Source organism: Symsagittifera roscoffensis, chromosome 6 (genome assembly GCF_963678635.1).
Source record: "Symsagittifera roscoffensis chromosome 6, txSymRosc1.1, whole genome shotgun sequence".
Taxonomy (NCBI): Eukaryota; Metazoa; Xenacoelomorpha; order Acoela; family Convolutidae; genus Symsagittifera; species Symsagittifera roscoffensis.
In genome coordinates, this window is record NC_087067.1 from 43179583 (window position 1) to 43198900 (window position 19318).

Consider the following 19318-nt stretch of genomic DNA (forward strand, 5'->3'; position numbering starts at 1 on the left):
CTCGCTTTTCTTCTAATTAAGCAGTCGGTTTCTAATTCCATTCCAAATTTAGTTGAAACGCAATAATGTAGTTGAATAATAAGTTGCGCTGATTTGGTAGAAAAACGGTAAAAATTAGCTCTTCAAACTAAAGAAAATGCGAAAAAAACAAGCTTCGATGAAAATATCGGTGCCTGTAAATATAAAGAACAGTTCATAGAGACTTGTATTGAAGTTCCAGAGAAGGCGCTTCCAAGAGGTGGAACTTACAAAGGAAAGTTTGCAATTGCCTTCAATCACCCCTCTCTTGGACAGCGCTTCCAAAAAAAACAGTACTTTTGACTGTGAACAATTGCTCTTACTACTGACCTGGCTCTCGACTAGCATGGCCATGTCCATGAACATGTCGTGCAGCTCCTTGATGGAGTTCTCCAACTTAAGGATCTCCTGGTGTCTCTGCTGCACATCGTCCAGAGCCTGCTTCGCCTGCTGGTCATCCATCACTATCTACACGCAAACACAACTGACTAAACAGAGGTACACCAACAAGCCTACAGGCCAACAAGAAGCCGAAAAATAATTTTCCACATGTTCTCACAACATAACCTCACTGTTGTTACGCAATTGTTACGTGACTCAGGTGTAATTTCGTCTTCAAGATAAGGCTGTTTGTATAAAATCCGCAAAACACAAAGTTACTGAGAATGATAAAAATGACGCGCCACTTTTACTAAAGCCTACGATAAAACTGATTTAACGAGGTCTCAAACAATATTCAAACTGAAGCATCCATCATTTTTCGATCACCTGACTAGAATTTTGAGATCCTGAATTGAAATTGCAGCACATGACAGCTTTTTCATTCATCGTAATAGGTCGAAAAAGTAATAAGTTGATTAATTGGGTCAGCTATTGAAAAAAATACATGGGATCCTCTTCTTTTTAACCACCTCCGCAAAATTTGATACATGTTTTTTTTCCGACCATTTGAAGAATTGACTGAAATAACTTTGGCGTAAATCGTATTTTTTTCAAAGAAAGCCTCTTTCTACAGAGTAATTGCAAAGGAACTATTTATGCAGGAAAGATCCCTTCCGTTGAATCCTTAATAGCAAAAAAAGTTCTCGTAAACGGTTAAAAAGTTCAAAGACAACCAACAGACAGTTGGAAAGAAGCCAATGAACGCAAGTAAACAGAAAAAAAACTAGCTTGTTTGTTTTTTAAAAAAACGCAACTTTCAAACTTCCATCAAAAACACAGCCGACAGATAGTTGGAAAAGAGACAAGGAACTCAAGTGAACAGAAAAAAAAATATTTTGACTTATTTTTTAGAATTTCAAATTTCAAAGAAAAAAATTAGATGGCCTTAAAGGCATTTGAATTTCAAAATCACTTTATGATTGACAGTTTTTTGCTAAAACTAACTGAATTTGAAAAAAATGTATCGATAGGTAATTTTTTTATTTCGCTGGGAAACCTGAAAATTACGATCCACTTTCAAAACTAGCCTTTACACTCCCTAATCGATAGTGGAGTTTGTCTTCCTTGGAACAAGCGAGATGAACTGAACTTGAAGAAAATCAAAGTCAAACCACAAAAAAAAATAAATTTGAGCCCGAATAACTTTTAAGACTTTTCCTGGAAAAAAACAAAAAAATAGCATGGCGACCTATATAGGAGTCTGAACTACGTTCAAGTACTCTTAATAAACGAATGTTTCCTATGTTATGCTAGCTTTTTTTAAAGAAAATGCGTAGGAACCATTTATGAGGGAAGATCCCTACGTTCTTTTCTTTCGGTTGAATCGTTTATCTCCAAAAGTAAAAATTCTCAAAAAACGGTAAAAAAATCAAAAATTCCTCGGCTATGCTTGCTCTCTTACCGCATGGCCTGGCTTTTTTACAGAAAAAGGCTTAAAACCCACTTATGCAGGAAAGATGTCGCAAACCATCAAAAAGCCAAAAATCTCAATCTCTGATTTGACAGGGTACTTTTTGAAAAAAAAATTCTTAAAACAGTCAAAACTTCAAAAATTTGAACACTTTATAAAGACGTAACCTATTTCTATTCAGGCGTAACAGTTTACGCAGGGGAGATACCCATGACAAGCTCTGTAAAATGAACCTTTAATCTCAGGCAAGGCAATTTTTCACAAAATGAAATAAATTGAAATTAAAGGATCACAAATTCCTCACATTGAAAGGCCGTCAAACGTTGGAGACGGTAAAAATAGACTAGCGTAATATTGAAAGACACATTGACGTAACCAGTTTTTTCCATCAGTGAAGTGATTTTCGAGGAAAACTAAAATTTCTGCCAAAAGCAATAATTTTCCAAAGCGTCTCAAAAAAAACAAATCTCATCAATTTTTATAGGACCCATTATTATCAAACAGGAACTTGCCAATAACTAAGCGAAACTGAAAAACATAGCCAACTAACAGTTGCAAAAGAGTATTGAACGCAAGGAATTTGAAAAAAAAGATGGCCTAACAGCTCTTTGAATTTGTAGAACAATTTGTGATGGACACATTTTTGTTAAAATTAACCCAATTTGAGAAAACTGGATCAATACGTAACACTTTTATTTCGCTGGGAAATCTCATAACTAATTTCCATTTTCGAAATCAGAAGTCCATCACCTTTTTCGTGCCCTTTACACTTTTGCTGTTCGATAGTCGAGTTTGCCTTCTAATGAAAATGCACTGAACTTAAGAATAAATCACAAGTCAAACCGCGAAAAATCAAAACTGAGCGTGAACAAATTTCAAGACTTTTTCCTGAAAAAATAAATCAGCAAGACCTCTATAAGAGTACTCACTACAATCATTACTCTTAGAAAAATGCTATTAAAACGCTATGAAACACATTCTATAAGTCAACCGCATACGTGAACCTTTTTAATGAACACAATTATCTGCAACTTAGGCTGGAAAAAAGTAGACAGCGTAGTATGACACTACGCTCTGCTTGTGTAATGAGTGACTGAATCATAAATTTAATTCTTCAACAATTTTTACGTAATTTTATTTATGATAAATTTCATCCTTGCAGTTTTCTACAGCCCTTAACCTAACGCCTTTCATTTAATAAAAATAAAAAACTTTGATAACATTTAAGTTTCCTACGACTCCTTGTAATTTACTTACTTAATCAAGACACTGTAAATTTGTAAGAACGCCTTCCTAACAAACTAAGACGCATTACAAAAAATCTTTTCAACAGATAAAACGGCCATATACAAAAAGTGCTTAACACGCATACTTGAACCATACAAGTTGTGATCTGCAAATATTGTAAGAGTTCATTTTATAACGGGATTCCCAGTTTGTTTTTCGCTTTGCACGCACACACATGCATCTTTGGAGAATTTTCTAATTATCCAACTTAAAGATTTCTAACTAAAGGATATGCTCAAAATCCTATTCGGCAGTGAAGGTAGGTTTGCAAGTGCCTCTTGTTCACGCCAAAACAGGTACATTTGAGATCTACCAGCAAATTTTCATCTCAGAACAACAGCAAAAAGTATGAAATATCTTTAACCAGAGGTGTCACAGTGGTTCTTCTTGCAGAGCTAAGAAGCTAGTACTCATGTCTATCCACACGCATTTAAAAATTGGTTCAACCACAATACCGTGGCTAAAAGATTAAATTGAATCACCCTGAAGCATAGTTTTGTTGTAACTAGAGCGCCCACGCTCCTATTGCTATGATAGCGCCCCTCATTATGTTACCTTCTAACAAGTATGAAGAACAGTTTTTCTTAATTAAGTTCTTCTCAAAGTCAAATTTCGGCGCCCAATATGTGTGGGTAAGTTTGGCCGATGGTGTTAATTGTGAGTTGTTCTCTTTGTTTACCTGTTGGCTGAATACATTGGGGTTGTCTGAGTCGAGCATCTGTTCCAGTTCATCACTGGTCGTCTTCTTGCCCGTGATCTCCAGTTGTCTCTGGATTCTGTTCTTACACCCCTCTCTGTAGTCATTCTGTGTCTTGTTGTAGTCTGACATTACCTAGAGACAACAGCTAATTTAACCGTATGGTCTTCGCAGAGATAAAAGTAATGAGCAACATCTCTTCTTTTTATTTCAATGCAGCTGGCAGTTGCTTGGAATCATTCAAACGCCGAGAAAAAACTTTCAAAACTCGAAGTTTTTGGAAAATTAAAATACTAAAAAAAGTACTGCCATTGTGTATCCAGTATCAAAGTTCTTCCGTCCTGCAAAATACGATACCAAAAAATCGATTCTCTAAACTTTTTCAAATTTTTCTGTCAATGGCAAAATTAAAATTCGCGGACTCTTTGAATACATTCAATCGTATCGAAAACGTATATAGTTATTCGTAGAAACACTTCATCCGTTATCAACAGACTGAACAACTGTTTTTTTTCGAGAGTTCTTGGAGTTCCTTTTCATTTCTCAAAACTAACCTCTATGAATTTGCGTGAGAGCGTGGAGTGCTGTGTTTTTCTAATCCTCAGGTCGGCCGAACTCTTTTCCCTGTCTTGTGCTTCAGATTTTTCTATGTTGCTTTCCATTGCTGAAACACCATATCATATTATGTATTGACTGGTTACGATTTTTTTCTTATAACTAAATAAAACTACATGTCTCGATTTGCATGCACAGAGAGGCGAGGTTACACTCAGCATACATGAGCAAAAAAGTGAAAACTGGAAAACTTGAGAAAATTGCATTGAAAAACGAATAAACTCGCAAACGCGGAAACTCTAGTTACTCTGACATTATCTTCACAGTAAAATTGAGCCATATGAGCCACCATATTCATAAAAAGACAATGAATATTTTCTTTATAGATAAAAGCAAACTCAATACGCTAAATTTATACAATCATTTATCACTGAGCAAGAGCAAATTATCTGCGACTTTGAAAATCGTAAAAATAGTTTCATAATATAACACTGATACGCTATATAAAAGCTTTAAAAAGTAAGCTTTATAAAACAAAGCTGCTTTCCAACACGGATTTAAGATATGCCATCATTAGGCAAAAAGGTAAATTACAAGCGCCGCGATTGTAGTACAGTACTTTAGTCAACAAACTGCACAAAAAAGCAAGACCAAATGTATCAAAATTTTGAGCGTCTCATTTTCTTTGTCTTCACTTCGAACAAGCAAGAAAATCTCCATTAAACGCATTTCAGAAAAACTGTTCAAAAATTAACCAAATGATTAAATAAAACTGGTTCGCAATAGTTTTTAAGACGCAAGCAATCAAGCGAAGAAACGTTTCATGTTTTGCATTTTAAATCCATAAGCAATGGAACTATGAAAGATGCCAAATATTCCATAGATCGAATAGGTTCGCGAGAAGTTGAGGTTTTTCCTAAGCAAGCTAATCAGGCAATGAAACTTCAAAATAAATCAAGCAAATAGGTTTGCGAAAGTTTACGCTTTTTAAGCAAGCTTTTGAAGCGATGCAGCTTTGATATATGTCAAAACCATTTCTAGAGCAAACCGGACCGTGAAATTTTTGTATTTTTGCAGCAAATTATTCAAACAATGAAACAAAATTTTCCAGTCATTTCAATGCAGAATCGGTTCGCAAAAAAGTTGTTTCAGGTTAATTTGAAATTTTTCTAAGCAAGCTACTGAAGCGAAAAAATTTTGAAGTATTTCAGCTATTTCCCCAGAACGAATCGTTTCGCGAAAAACCAAAGCTTTTTTCTAAGCAATTTGCCAGGCGATGAATCTAAGAAGTATTTTAAGTTATTTCATAGGGCTAATCGGTTTACAAACATTTTTGTCATTTGTTCAGCGAGCTAGTCAACTTACCAAAATTTAGCAAAATTCCATTAAATTTCCTTTAAAGAAACAATTCGCAGATTCACTTTTTTCAGCAAGATATTCAATCGAAGAGACTTTGATATAATTCAAGAAATTTTGAACGTATTACTTCGATAAAAAGAAAATGTTCTAAGCAAGCTAGTGAAGTTATTTCAAAGAACGAATCGGCTCGCAGAAAAGTAAATTTATCCTAAGCAAGCAATTCGAACGATGAAACATTTAATTTCAATTTTTTCATATAGAGTGAATCAGTTTGCAATTTTTTGCTACGCTTTAAAATTTGCGAAAGGTTTGTACAACTCTCCGTTTCTTTTAAGCTTCGAGCTTCTGGAAAGTAAAAATCTGGCATTCGAATCACAAACCAAGCTACAGCCCCATTCGCATTCAACCACAGCTACAAAACTTTGGGATTAAAATTATGTTTGAGTATATTATCTATAGTTTTGGAACTTTTTGAATTATTTTTAAAACCGTCCATGTCTCTTAAACAACAAAACAGAAGGGCAATTTTTGGCTTTAAAATTGCGACTATAAACTACAACCCCGTTAGCATGCAATTACATCTAAACAAAACTCAAAAGTTCAAAAAATCGTCAATTTCTTCTTAGCTTTGAGCTTCTGGAAGATGAACTTTCGGCTTTCAATTCACAACCTTTCAATTCACAACTTTTCACATCGTTCGGATGCAACCACGGTCACAAAATTTTGAACCTAAAAAACTTAAGTATTTTTTCACTGTTTTTAGAACTTTTGAAAGATTCGTATAATCGTATAATATTCTAAGCTACGAGCCAGTGTAAAAATGAATTTTGGCATGGGAATCACAACCCTACATTACACCCCCCATTAGCATGCACCCACGGGTACAAAAAATTAAATTGAAATTTTTTGTTAATTTTTTTAACTAAATTTTTAGAATTTTGGAAGATTTGTGAAACCGTCTATATCTCCTTAACTACGACCTTCTAGAACATTAAGTTTTGCCATTATGATCGCAAACGTAGAAACCCCGTTAGCATGAAACCAAGTGTTCAAATTTTTGTATCAAAAATGTAATTTAAAATGTAACCGATGTAATGTTCTCAAATTTTTTAGACAACTTGTCTAGATAATTGAGCTTGACCTAAAAAAGACCTCCAATTGAACATCATCCGGACTTCGGATTGAAAAAATCTACTAGGACATTCAAGTCTTTCGCTTAAAAATTTTCCCAAACACAATTTTTTACCCTTTGTCGTCTATAAAAGTTGCTTAAGCATTATGCCCATAGAGTTTTTGGCATCGTTTTTCCATAATAGATTTTATACAGACATCTATCAATAGTAATTAATAAGAGATATATAGAAACATTTAACCCAAAAGCTTAAAACTACGCGAAAATTCAAAAAAATAGGGTTCTCGGGAAATGTAAGGTTTGGTATTCTCTTATTCCTAATTCCACTTCAATTCAATTCGATTCAATTCTGAACAAGATTTTAAACCATAAACCATCAGTATCTTAAAAAATGAAGGAGTGAAGCTGAGCTTCGCACCACTTGCGATACAAAAAGAATGACTATTATTAAAAGCAAATGAGTAGGCAAAAAACTTCAAAACTGGTGTTGTCAAAAATTAATAAAAACCGCAAAAAAGGCAAACTTTCTAACACACAAAAATTAAGCCATTAGAAACTGAACAAAGAGATTTCGGACCGCTAAAAAGCCAAAAGTTCAAAAATGACCTTCCTGCGAGAATTCAGGCGACAAAAAGAGCAGACAGACGATAGTCTATCTTCAATTTGCAAAAAAAACAGGTCCCGACTGGAATCGAACTCCCAGGCTTTGTGTCAAGCATGAATGTTACCTCTTCGCCAAATTAGCAGAATGCTCCTTGAAGTTGAATTTATACACAGAGGTAATGCTGGGTTTCGCTAATCCTTGCGAGAACACGACCAAAAAGCAGCTCTATCAAGTTAAATAAGAAAAAGTAGAAACAAGCCGCAAATTAGCAAAAACTCGGCAACGTTTAGGATTCTAATCTGCGACCTACTGCAATGAAGAGATTTTGAGTCTCACGCACTATCCCCTTAGCCACTCAAGCTTAACAAACCACAAATACTAGTTACGAATAAAGCAGCTACATATACTAACAAATTGCCAATGCGATTCTGCACCAAATACAATTAGACTCAATTTTGCAAATAATAAGTTGGGAAATAACAAACTGACGGCACTCACACTAACTTTCCATGTAACAAATCGCAAAGCATAAAGCCATGTTGTGTCAAAATTATCCGTTTCAAAAATTGCTACATGGGCGCGTGCCCACGACGCTATAAAAACCCATTGAGAGGGGGTAGGGCCCCCTCGGAACATTAGACATTTGGCCAGTTTAACGTTCCTACTATTTTTTAAAAATTAGACGGGTTCTCAAAAACTCTCCGCTAGAATTCCCTAATTTTTTGCATGCGACCCTAGATCCCGGAAATAATAGCAGTTTGTTAATGCCACTTTTTGATGGTTTTATTTTGAAGACCCTTTATCCCACTTTTTTGAGTTAACTAAAATGGGTAAATTTTGCGGCTTTGAGCAAGAAAACCATTCTGAACAGGTTCCTAACGTTTGGCCCAATGAAATAATTTGAAAGGAACAAGTTTTTTTGACTTTTTGAAAAAAATTAATTTTTCACGTTTTTGACTCAACATTTATTTTCAAAAAAAAACAAAACTTTTCAAAATTGGTAAAAAATGGTTTCTGATTTAAAAAACGAGTTCCTCGTTGAGCAATAAATACACTACTTGACAAAAATGCTGGAAACTTCTTTTTTTGGGAGTTTTTTGCTTCAATATTTTTCCTATTTGGTCGTTTAATCGAAATTTGTAGTAAAATTTTTTTAAATTCAGATCTGTCCTACATGAGCTACAGTAGTTTAGGTCATATATAGCCAGATAGAGAGTCTGAACTAATAACATGCATTGTAAGCTGCCTCAATTGTTCAAAAATTGTTGTAGAAGATAATAAAAATGATAAAACAATTACAAAAAAATTGAAAAAAAAAAATAATTATAATTTTTTTTTTGAAAATTTTAGATTGACAGTCTTTCAGGATGCTCTGTGGGCCCTTTAGGGCCCAGTAGAAGAGCATCCGACTCGCAATTATCCAAAAACGGAAAATCCTTTGTTGTTTTATAAGTAATCATGTCCAGTTTTGACTGAGCTTTATAATTGCGCCCGAAGGGCGAATTTGTCTTGCGAAAGCGTTTTCAGCTGCCCTGCCGTCCATTCAAAATTGCCGGAGTGTTCGCATGCGCTTATTAAGACTGAAAGTACGCAAAAAAAATGATGCCAAGCTAGGGAGGGTGGGGCGCCAGCTCTGCCTCTAGATATATTGAGTAGGAAAATTTCTGAAATCGAGTTTTTATTATTCCGAAGTTGTTTGAAACATATAGCTTTTTTCAGTTCGTTTGATAAAATTAAAATGCATCATCTGTGTTAAATTATTACTATTCGAACGTCAAAGCACATGCTATCAAAAAGCTGTAAAGGTGCCCCACCATTATTGTGGTGCCGCACCATAAAAGTGCGCACCAAAATTTGCGACTTAGGTTGGGAAAAAAGCAGGTTCGTAATAATACACTAGCTTCGCAAGGCAAGTAAGACACGTGTAACATTTTCGCGTGCAAATTCCGTGAGCTGTACGTAAAAAGTCTGATACCCTGATGCAACAACTTGTCAAAATTAAGTTGCGTTAGAATTAGAATAAACATTCTGTAATATATTCAGTGAAACAAAGCCAACAGACAGTTCGAAAAAGTCGAAAACGCAACAAAACAGTAAGAAAACATGACACGTTTTTTGAAAAATCCTCAACTTTCAAGTTTCACAGAAAAAATTGGATGTCTTTAGAGCTCTTTGGACTTAACGAACAATTTATGATTTACACTTTTCTGATAAAATTAACTCTTTTGAGAAAATTGGTAAATTTAAGTTTTTATTCCGCTGGAAATCTGAAAACTAAATTCCCTTTTCGAAGCTAGAAATCAATCACGTTTTTGTGTCCATTACTTTTTCGTAATTGAAGAGCGAATTTATCTACTTTTTAGCAAATACACTTGAATTGAACTCAAAATTGCACGTATTCCTCAGGGCGTTTATAAATGCGTTAATATGACGTTATTAGAGAATTCTGAGGGTTTTCCTGGAAAAACAAAACGAAAAAAAAAATCATCACGACCTACATTCGAGTCTAATCTACGTTCACCGACTCTTAAAACACTCGTCAAAATTAAATTGAAATAACTCTACTGGTATCAGTGTAAACCCTTGAGTGTTCCGACTGCCACGGGAGAAAATGATGACGAAATTGACATAATGAAAACATTTTCATTATCTATTACTACATTTATTGAGTCATACTTCTATATTACTCCCCTACAAACTATTATAAGTACAAGTAATATACTTTTCTAAAATATATTTTCCACAATCGCACATTTTAATAAAGTTATTTTAAATTCGAGATGTACCACTTTCTGTGACATTTGTTGCGCATAGCAGCTACACAAAATATGAAGGAAATGAGTGTTTATCAAAAGTGAGGCAGAATTTCGCTTGTTTTTGCTATGGAAATCATGGTTTTTGATACCAAAAAACATCATCAACAAGACAAATTAAATTTTCTCAAATTAGAAAAAAAGTAATATAAGCTAGCAACTGACAATCATTGATTTCAAAAAAAACGGTAGAAAACAAGAGGACAAAAACAAAAATTGCGAAGAACTTAAAAACCTGTAATAAATGACACACATAGCATTGCAAGCTAGCGGATAGCGAACTAATCGAAAACAATTTTTGATCCAGAGGCAAAGCTGAGCTTCACACCACGTGCCTTGCGCACAAAGGAATAACTATCATTAAAATAACTAAGACAAATTTCCCTTATTTCGCAAAATTAAACCAATCCAAAATTCAAGATGCCATGAACTATTGCAAAATCGATGTTCAAAAGTGACAAAAAACAAATAAGGTTATTTTTCTGAAAATCTGTAATCAGATCAATTCAATTCTCTGACAAGCGGTCAAGCCGGTCTTCTCAAAAATTGCGATGTAAGACAATCTGAGCATGGAAAACTTGCCAACAGACCATATTAAGTCGAAAAAAAATTGCAAAAAACTAGATGTACTAAAATTTCTATGCATGTTTCGATTTGAATAAATTTTCGAGGCAGCAATTTAGCCGACAACACTTGAATTGATACCCGATGAGCCGAAAAAGAAGGTTTTCATTAAACAATGAGCGAAACTCAAAAAAGTCCGCCAAAGCATACATATGAAAACTTTTTCCGTTTATCGAACGACGGAACATGCGCCCGCAATTTAAAACTAGCGGACAAAAAGTTACCGTAGTAACCAAATCGAAAACAAAAAAGATGTCGGAAAAACCCAAAAAAATCATAAATTTGTCTCGAGACCTTCAAATTGAAAAAATATATATCCTGCATTGGACAAGCATTCACAGAAACTCATTGAGTGGTAATTGGGCCGATAATTCTTGGGTAGACGTCCTGTCATTAAGAATTTTCAGCTATAAAGATTTGTATCTAGAATATTTGGAACTAGAAGATATAAGGCAAAATTTTCAACTATAAAGTGAATAAGCATGAGCAAAAAAAAACTCAAGCCAAAAGCATTTGAACAAAACATCAGACAAAAGCTCAGATTGGAAATAATACCAAATTGAGGTGGCAAATTTCCAAACGAACTTTAGGAACTTAAACAAATTTTCAGAACGAATCAAAACGCCTTTCATTTCTAGGCAAATTTGCTTCAATCAGATGAAATAGCACGTTTTGGAAATTAAGTCGACAAACTATAATATGGCAATCTCTAGTCCTACAATTCGATATGGCAATCTCTAGTCCTACGAACTGGATACAGTTTTCAAGTAAGCTGATCAGATGCTTTTGTTAAACAAGCTGTTAACCTGAAGTTTATATGCCGTTTTGATAATCGCTTGCTAAAAAATGCCGCTTGCTTAAAAATGTCAAACACAAAAAGCGTTAAAAATGCCAAAAACGAGACCTACAAACGTATGCCTCGAATGATGTTCAAGAGTATTCATATTCCCGGATAGTGGCACACTCTGTCTTACTTTTGAGGGATTTTCGGACTCTGTTGGCACTGGACTTGATTTCATTCATGAGGTTCTCCAGTTCGTTCTTGTCCTGCTCCTCCGCCTGGGGCGAAGCCAGCATGCGATCATGTAAGTCCTTCACCTTCTGCACTTTGCTCTGGATTGAGTCTATGCTTTGAAGGATCTTGTCCACCTGAACATAACAACTCGCAATCATTAAAGCTCTACTCACATCTTGCCCCTATTTTATTCACTTCTTTATTTCTCCCCCCAAACATTTCGCCTCTAATATTTCACATACACTCATATAACGAAAGAATTTGATATGATATGTTTGAAGGTTAAAACGTGCCACATTGATCATTTACAGCATCATATTTACATTTTCTCCGCAACCGATCAAAATAGCGACAACAGCGTTTGTTTTGAAGTTTAACATTACAGTTGTAGTCAGACTTTCAAAAGATCTGAAAATATACCAAAGCTCCGTCGTTCAAATGATTGAGTTCCTGTTCAATTGACTGATTTCAATTGTTCTGCATTTCATTGAACCGGCACTTAATTTTGCTTCTACAAAACTACAACTAGGTAGACGACTGAAAAACCACTTTCACAATTTCACAAAATAGATGTAGAGTTAATCATTAATAACAAACAAGACTGCTCGTATCGGGAGGAAGCCCTGAATGCTCCGACTGCCTTTTAACGTTTATGGAGTAGTAATAACATGAAAAAATTAAATTTAATACAAAATGATTTTTAATTTGAGTTTTTTTGTGAAAATCATCCCCCCCCCCACACGCCATATAAAAGTCAAAATGATAGGTATCCCTCCTAGTAACAAATCAATTATGGCAAATAAGCTTCCTTCATCCAATTTGGAACGATTTCTAAGACGGATTAAATCTCTTACGCCTTAATAGCGCGAAATATATCGAGCGTTAATTGCCCCAAATTGGCAATAATTAAACACCCAAACTTAACGAAAAATCATCACAGGTGAAATATCTTTTCAAATTTAAGCTCAGGGCAATAATACCTTTTGAATGATTTGAAAAAAAAATCCGTCAAAAATGGCTAGTTAAAAAGTCGAAATTTGTCTGAAGAAAAAAAAACCCACCCCGAGCACAAATATTCCGTTACTTCGTTACGAAAGACGCAACAACAAGAATACAAATAAATAACCGAGTTCGTTATGAAGAAAATCCTATGTTAACCGCCGAAAAATGACGTGGTTGAAATGACGTTCAAAGAACGAAATACACTTTTTCGAGCGATTGTGTTCTGTAGATTGGACTATGCAAGCGGGTGTTTTTTCCGCCTAAAATAAAAATTCACAAATAAATGAGATTGGTTCAAATTTAAAATACACTTTTTAATACCGTTAACTCGGAATGCAATGAATGGTTTTTCAGTGTTGAGACGCCTGGTTCTAATGAGAAAAAATTTAAATGGAAAATAGTTCGCCTTAAGAAGAGACCTGATTTAAGTTATATTTTTATTTCGTGGAGCTAATTTCCTCCATTATGGGTGAGACCGAATAATACATCATATTGAAACTCTTTTCGCAGTGATTAGGATTGCAACAAAATCCAAAAAAGAATCAGACTGCAATTTTAATGTAGTTCAAATATAAAGCTGATTATAAATATATAGAACTCTACGACTACTTATATTCAAAAAGTTAAAAACTCAAAACTAAAGGGCAACGTCACTGCTGCTTATTATACTGAACACTTCACAGCTCAAAAAATTTAAAAATTTTGCTGCACAGGCTTCTTTAAAAACCCGTGAGAAATTGAGGCTCACAAACAACAGAAAAATTAAGGAAGTTTTGAGAAACTCATGAGCTTCGAAATCGACAAAAAGCCAAGTTTTCTCAAAGCACGAAAACATAAAGACAAGGAAATCTTGACGAAATGTCTTCGAAAGCCGACATATCATCAAACAAACACAATTCCAAATTGAATCCATAAGTTCGGTTCCTCTGTTTTCAACACTCGTTTTCCTTACACAAATTTTTCGATTACAGTTAGTGTTCCGACTATTGAAGAAGCGGGGAGGAGAACTTCGTATTAGCGTGTTTTTTTAATTTTCCGTAGAATCAGGTACCACAAATGATCATCGCAATGACATATCATATAAAAGCCCTTTCGGTCGTGATTCGAACATTTAGAAAATTAAAAAAAAAAAATGAGTGTCGAGAAAATCTGGATTAATAAAATTGATATTAAGTCTAATTTCGATCGATTAGCGTTCGTTGTACGAAAATTGATTGAAATTGGTCAATTGAACTAAAAAAAACTTGGGTTTATCAAAAAAAGTTGGCGAAGATTCATTCGTCGCTCCTTTGGCAATAAAATCGTTAAAAAAATTTTCAAAAATTGTGCAAAAAATTTTTAAATTTTTTAGAATTTATTATTTGAAAACTTTCTTCAAGTTTTTGTTTATTTTTCATCTTTTTTGCATAATTCACTAAATTAATAAGCGTTTGTGTAGTTCTCTCAACACACCACTCACGAAAAAAAAGCGACTTTTAAAGAATAAAAGTTTGTTTTAGTATCTTTATGAAAATGGTTGGAACATTTTGTGCTAGATGCATTTCATTGCTCTGATAGAAAACCTCGAGGCTGAATTTACATTTGGACTGAAAAACATAAAGCTCGTCACATTTTTTGAACTTTCTTACACCGAGAGGAAGCTCAGCTTCGCATCACTTGCGATGCAAATCTCATCAACTCAATTTACTGCGAAAATTATACGATAAAAACATCATAAAAGTCAAGATACAGCAAAAAATATTTCGAACGATGGTACCAATAAAATATGAATTAAAAAACACGTAAAAAACTTGAATAATGAATTGTGGAGTTTCTATTGAGCATTCGAAAACTTGATGTCAGAACTTAACTGATCTCAAACATATTAACGAATTTTTTTTGGAAACAAAATCAATTAAAGAAGCCGAAACTGTTATAACTGACGCCAAAAAGCAAAAAAAAAAAATTCGAACGATGGTACCATTAAAATAAAAACAAAAGCACGCAAAAAATTTGAATGGGTTGTGGAGTTTCTTTTGAGCATTCGAAAACTTAAGGTCAGAATCTAATGGATCTCAAACATATCACGGGAAATTTATTGGAAACAAAATATCAAGCAACGAAGCCAAAACTGTTCTAACCGACGCCAAGAAAAAAAATCAACCAAAAACTTTCGGCGAAATTGTATTGGAAACTAGCATGTATCAACCACATAAAACCCATCAGCTCTATCTAATGTAAGCAAGTTGGTTCACATAAATCGAAAACTAAGCCCAAAGAGCTTAAATCGACCACCATGCAGCCGAAAATAAGTCAGCAAATAAATACTGATTATCTATAATTAAACATGCATGGTTAGAATTCTAGATAATGCATTTACCAATAGTTACTGGTAGCAGGTAGTCAAATTTGAAATTTCAATCAATTGAGAATGTCAGCAGCATAGCAGCAACACACATAATTAACTGAATTAAGGATCAATAAGTTTAATTTTTTTAACACAGAGGCGAAGCTGCGCCTCGCAAACACTACCAAAAGTACGAAAAAAAGCAGCTCTATAAAATGAAGTAAGAAAAAAAGAGAAATAAGCCTCGAATTAAAAAATCTGCTACAACGTCTATATATCGACTTGATAACGCTTGCTTATCGCAAGCGTAATAAGAAATTGAGTGTCGTTTTAAAAGTGTCAATATGTAAAATGAAAGCAAAGTCCGAAGATTAGTCCAATATTTTTCACACTGACTTGTTTGCTTAATTCTTTTTTAAAACTCTATAGATCAGAAAGACCAGCGAGACAAATTAAAAAACTTCGGAGCCGTAGATTTCACTATTCCTTCAAAATTTAAGATGTTCTATAATTTTTTAATGAGATAATACGGCGGCAGCGGTTAGCACTGAAATATCAGACATTCATCGATGCAAACCATTTGGCGTTTAACTGAAGCTTCACGCAAAGACAAATCAGCAGTTGGCTTTATAAAACGGGCGAGAGAAAAATCAGAAAAATACGAACATCAGCCTTAAAAAACGATAACTTCGGTGACTACGGGAATCGAGACATAAATACCCCGATTATAATGAGTTGCCTTAACCACTGCTATATCATTCTCGCTAATATCATACACTAAAAATAAAAACAGCAATGAATGCAATATAATTAGGCAAATATAGCTCATACTATGAAATTTTAAGACCAGAAAGACAAATTTAAAAACTTTGGAACCGTAGATTTCACTATTCCTTCAAAATTTAAGATGTTCTATAATTTTTTAATAAGATCATACGGCGGCAGCAGGTAGCACTGAAATATCAGACATTCATCGATGCAAACCTATGATATCTTAGAAACCACTAACAACAGAAACTTGCCTCTTTGACTGAAAAGTTGCCTTGCATCAGACAAAAATGAGTCATTAAGCCCATAAAACATAAGACGAAACCATTAAGGCCGAACAAAGCTTTTAAAAAGCAAAAAATAAATCAAAAACATTTGCAGCTAAAAAGAAGTACAAAGAGCGAAAAATTCCCGATGTGGCGTGGCAACTTAACCGACGAAACATAATCAAAACCGACTGCCTATGCAGGATACGACGCCACAACAACAACAACAATAACAACGAAACATAATCAGACAAACGATAGGCTACGATTTTTTTTGTAACGGATCATTGTATAGTGTACTGCGCGACACTTCTTAAGGCTCTTTTCCACTTTCCCCACATTTGCATTTCAAGTTTCTAAAACAATTTAACGTTGTCATAATGTAATGAAACTTTTCATGGTGAACAAACTAACTACTGTGAACACATTTGTTCTTCATACCTTACTTCGTAACATCACGCGTTCAGCCATAATAACACGTAACAATTTAAAAACGTGTAAAAAACGTAAAATTTGAAATGTGGGGGGGGGGGGGGGGAGCGGAAAAGAGCCCTTTTTAATTATCTGTTTGTCTAGTAGTATAATTTAAACATTCAAGAATTTGAGCGTGTAAATGGATTGCATGTTAATGGAGTGCACGCGCTCTCCCATTATTCAAGAGAAAAAGTCTCGATTGCGATTTGATAATGCTCGCCAATCGCAAGCGTTAACAGGCGATAATTCATCTAGTCAGCTAAAACCGAGCAAGCTAAAAAAAAAAAAGAGTACGCTTTGAATCGACTATCAGAAGAGAAAGCTGCAAACACAACGCAAGCGCAGCGGAGCAAGCGTTTGCCTTTGACAATGCCTTGTTACGAATCGCCGCCTGCCACGAGTTGTCGCCCAACTCTTCGTTACATGTGAATAGCAAGGGTGAGTAGTTAAAGAGGTCTTAAATCATTTCAACGAAGAACTTTTTTTGCCACCTCGCGTACTCAATTTGGTTCCTTTCGAAATAAGATATGTCAAACTATAAAACGTAGGTTGATCACAACTTTTTTTAAAGGTCCGAACGAAATTCCCATTGAGATTTATCAAAGGGCAAGCGATGATTAAGCCGCATTATCATTTGAGCAAAAATGCTTCAATTATCAGAACAGACGTAATCTGTTGAAGACTATAATGTGGGTGCTATTGCCTATACTTCAAACGCATTCAATTAATATTAGACAATGCTAAATTAGAATGAGCCTAACGTAATAGACCAGTCTCCCTATTTTACTTCAACTATATCCGCTTGAGAATCCTCCTCAAAAGTTGATCTGCTCAGGGTTAATTTCAACCTGTTTCCTGACACCAAAAAACACGTAGGATAATGTTAACATGGCTTTTCCCATCATAAAACAGACAAAAACCTTCTCCGCCCAGATAAGAATATCTTCCGCCAACTTAGACAATAACTCAAGAGACAAAACATGGGCTTAGTTCTATAGTAAACTTTGAAAGATTTGAACAGCTTGTATAAGCCAAGCGGCGAGCGTTTTTCTTACGCGAATAAATAGAGTTAACTTCACAATTTCTTCATCGCTATGAGATAACTTGATTCGTGCGGGAGGTATGAGGTCATTAGATTCATCTTTGTACACGAATTTTAAGAATTTTAGAAAAAACCCACCTCGCTAAAGAAGTCTTCCATGAATTTCGAGTTGCCGTCCATGGGAAGTGCCACGTCATCATTGTCATCGTCTTCGCCTCCATTCGCCTTCAGAGCCGACAATCTGTCCTTCATCTTTCTGCACTATGAAATGTCTGCTAATTGAGCTAAATTCGGGTCTGTCCGGCTTACACGCCCGAAGATTCTCCCCAGCTAAGGATTCTGTGAATAACAGTTAAGAGTTGTCCACAACTAAACAAGGTTGTTTTCTATCGTAAGTTGGCTCTGCTATAGTAACTTGTGGGTTGACTTCGAGTTTGAACTCGTATTGTTTGCTACGCAAGCAAAGCTTTCTTTCACTGCAAATTACGTTTTGAGTATTCGGGTTTGCCGTTTTTCTTGTAGGTCACTTAGACTTTTGTCGATATTCGATGACTGTTCGGGTTTATAATTCAACGAAATTTACTTCTATATAAAGAAACTTTATGAGAACATGGACTCTAAATGGCTTTCAAAGAAAAATAACAGGCTCAATAGGGGAGATAATTTGTTCCCTGGAATACATATAACCTGGAATCAGTCAGACTTTTAGACGGCAGATGATAGCTTAGCTTCAAAGCTTGAATTGCGAAGCTGAACCCAGTCTAAGCTCAGAGAAAAATATCATAATACATTCATTTAAAGACAACACAGAACATCTATAAGGAAATGAAAGAATTAACGCTAAAATTCAACATTACTTCAGAAAAAAAATTTGGCTTGTAAAATGGTTTGTCTGAAAATATGCAAAAAGCACAATCTTATTTACATTTGCATAAAAATATTTTAGTCTACAACGGAAGGCAAATATAGTTGCAGTGGGTTCACATCGACATTCCATAAAGTGAACAAGTCGTAAGCCAATCAGAATGGAGAAACGAAAACTTTTCGTACGTTTGTATTCTTATCTCGATTGTGATTGGCTTACGATTTGTCTTCCTTGTTACACTCGATTGAGATTGGCATACGAACTGTCTACTTTATGACATGTATACTTTTTGACCGCACTCCGTTGCAGTGTTTAATCACACAGCCTAGAGATAGGACACCTGTTCTGATTGGAAAACTGTTTCCAATTTTAACCAATAATTCAATTTGGGCCATAACTTCAAAACAGACGTTTCCTCATTGAAAACTTGCAACGTATGGGTGATACTAGTTAATTTAACATCTAAAAAAGAAACCATTATCATTTTTATTGACTGCAGAACAAGAGTTAAGAAAAATTGCGTTGTGCTACCAGCTTTCCTTGTTAGATATTAAAATTTCGTTGGATCAGAAGTTCTGATGCGCAGATAAATTTTTGATAAAATTCATTTTCCCAGTGC

General features: G+C 34.8%; 1 protein-coding gene across 4 annotated transcripts in view; it reads right to left on the bottom strand.

Moving 5' to 3' along the window:
* The window catches only part of LOC134848505 (syntaxin-like), a 36858-nt gene extending 18211 nt beyond the window's left edge, over positions 1-18647 (bottom strand). For all 4 annotated transcript variants that reach the window (XM_063865986.1, XM_063865984.1, XM_063865985.1 and 1 more), the window contains exons 1-5: positions 17973-18647; positions 11916-12090; positions 4409-4518; positions 3837-3989; positions 349-486 (exon numbers count right to left, since the gene is read on the bottom strand). In XM_063865986.1, coding sequence (XP_063722056.1) covers positions 349-486; positions 3837-3989; positions 4409-4518; positions 11916-12090; positions 17973-18086 — 690 coding nt within the window. In that variant the 5' untranslated portion in view covers positions 18087-18647. The remainder of the gene's footprint in view (positions 1-348; positions 487-3836; positions 3990-4408; positions 4519-11915; positions 12091-17972) is intronic.
* Between the last annotated feature and the right edge of the window lie 671 nt (positions 18648-19318).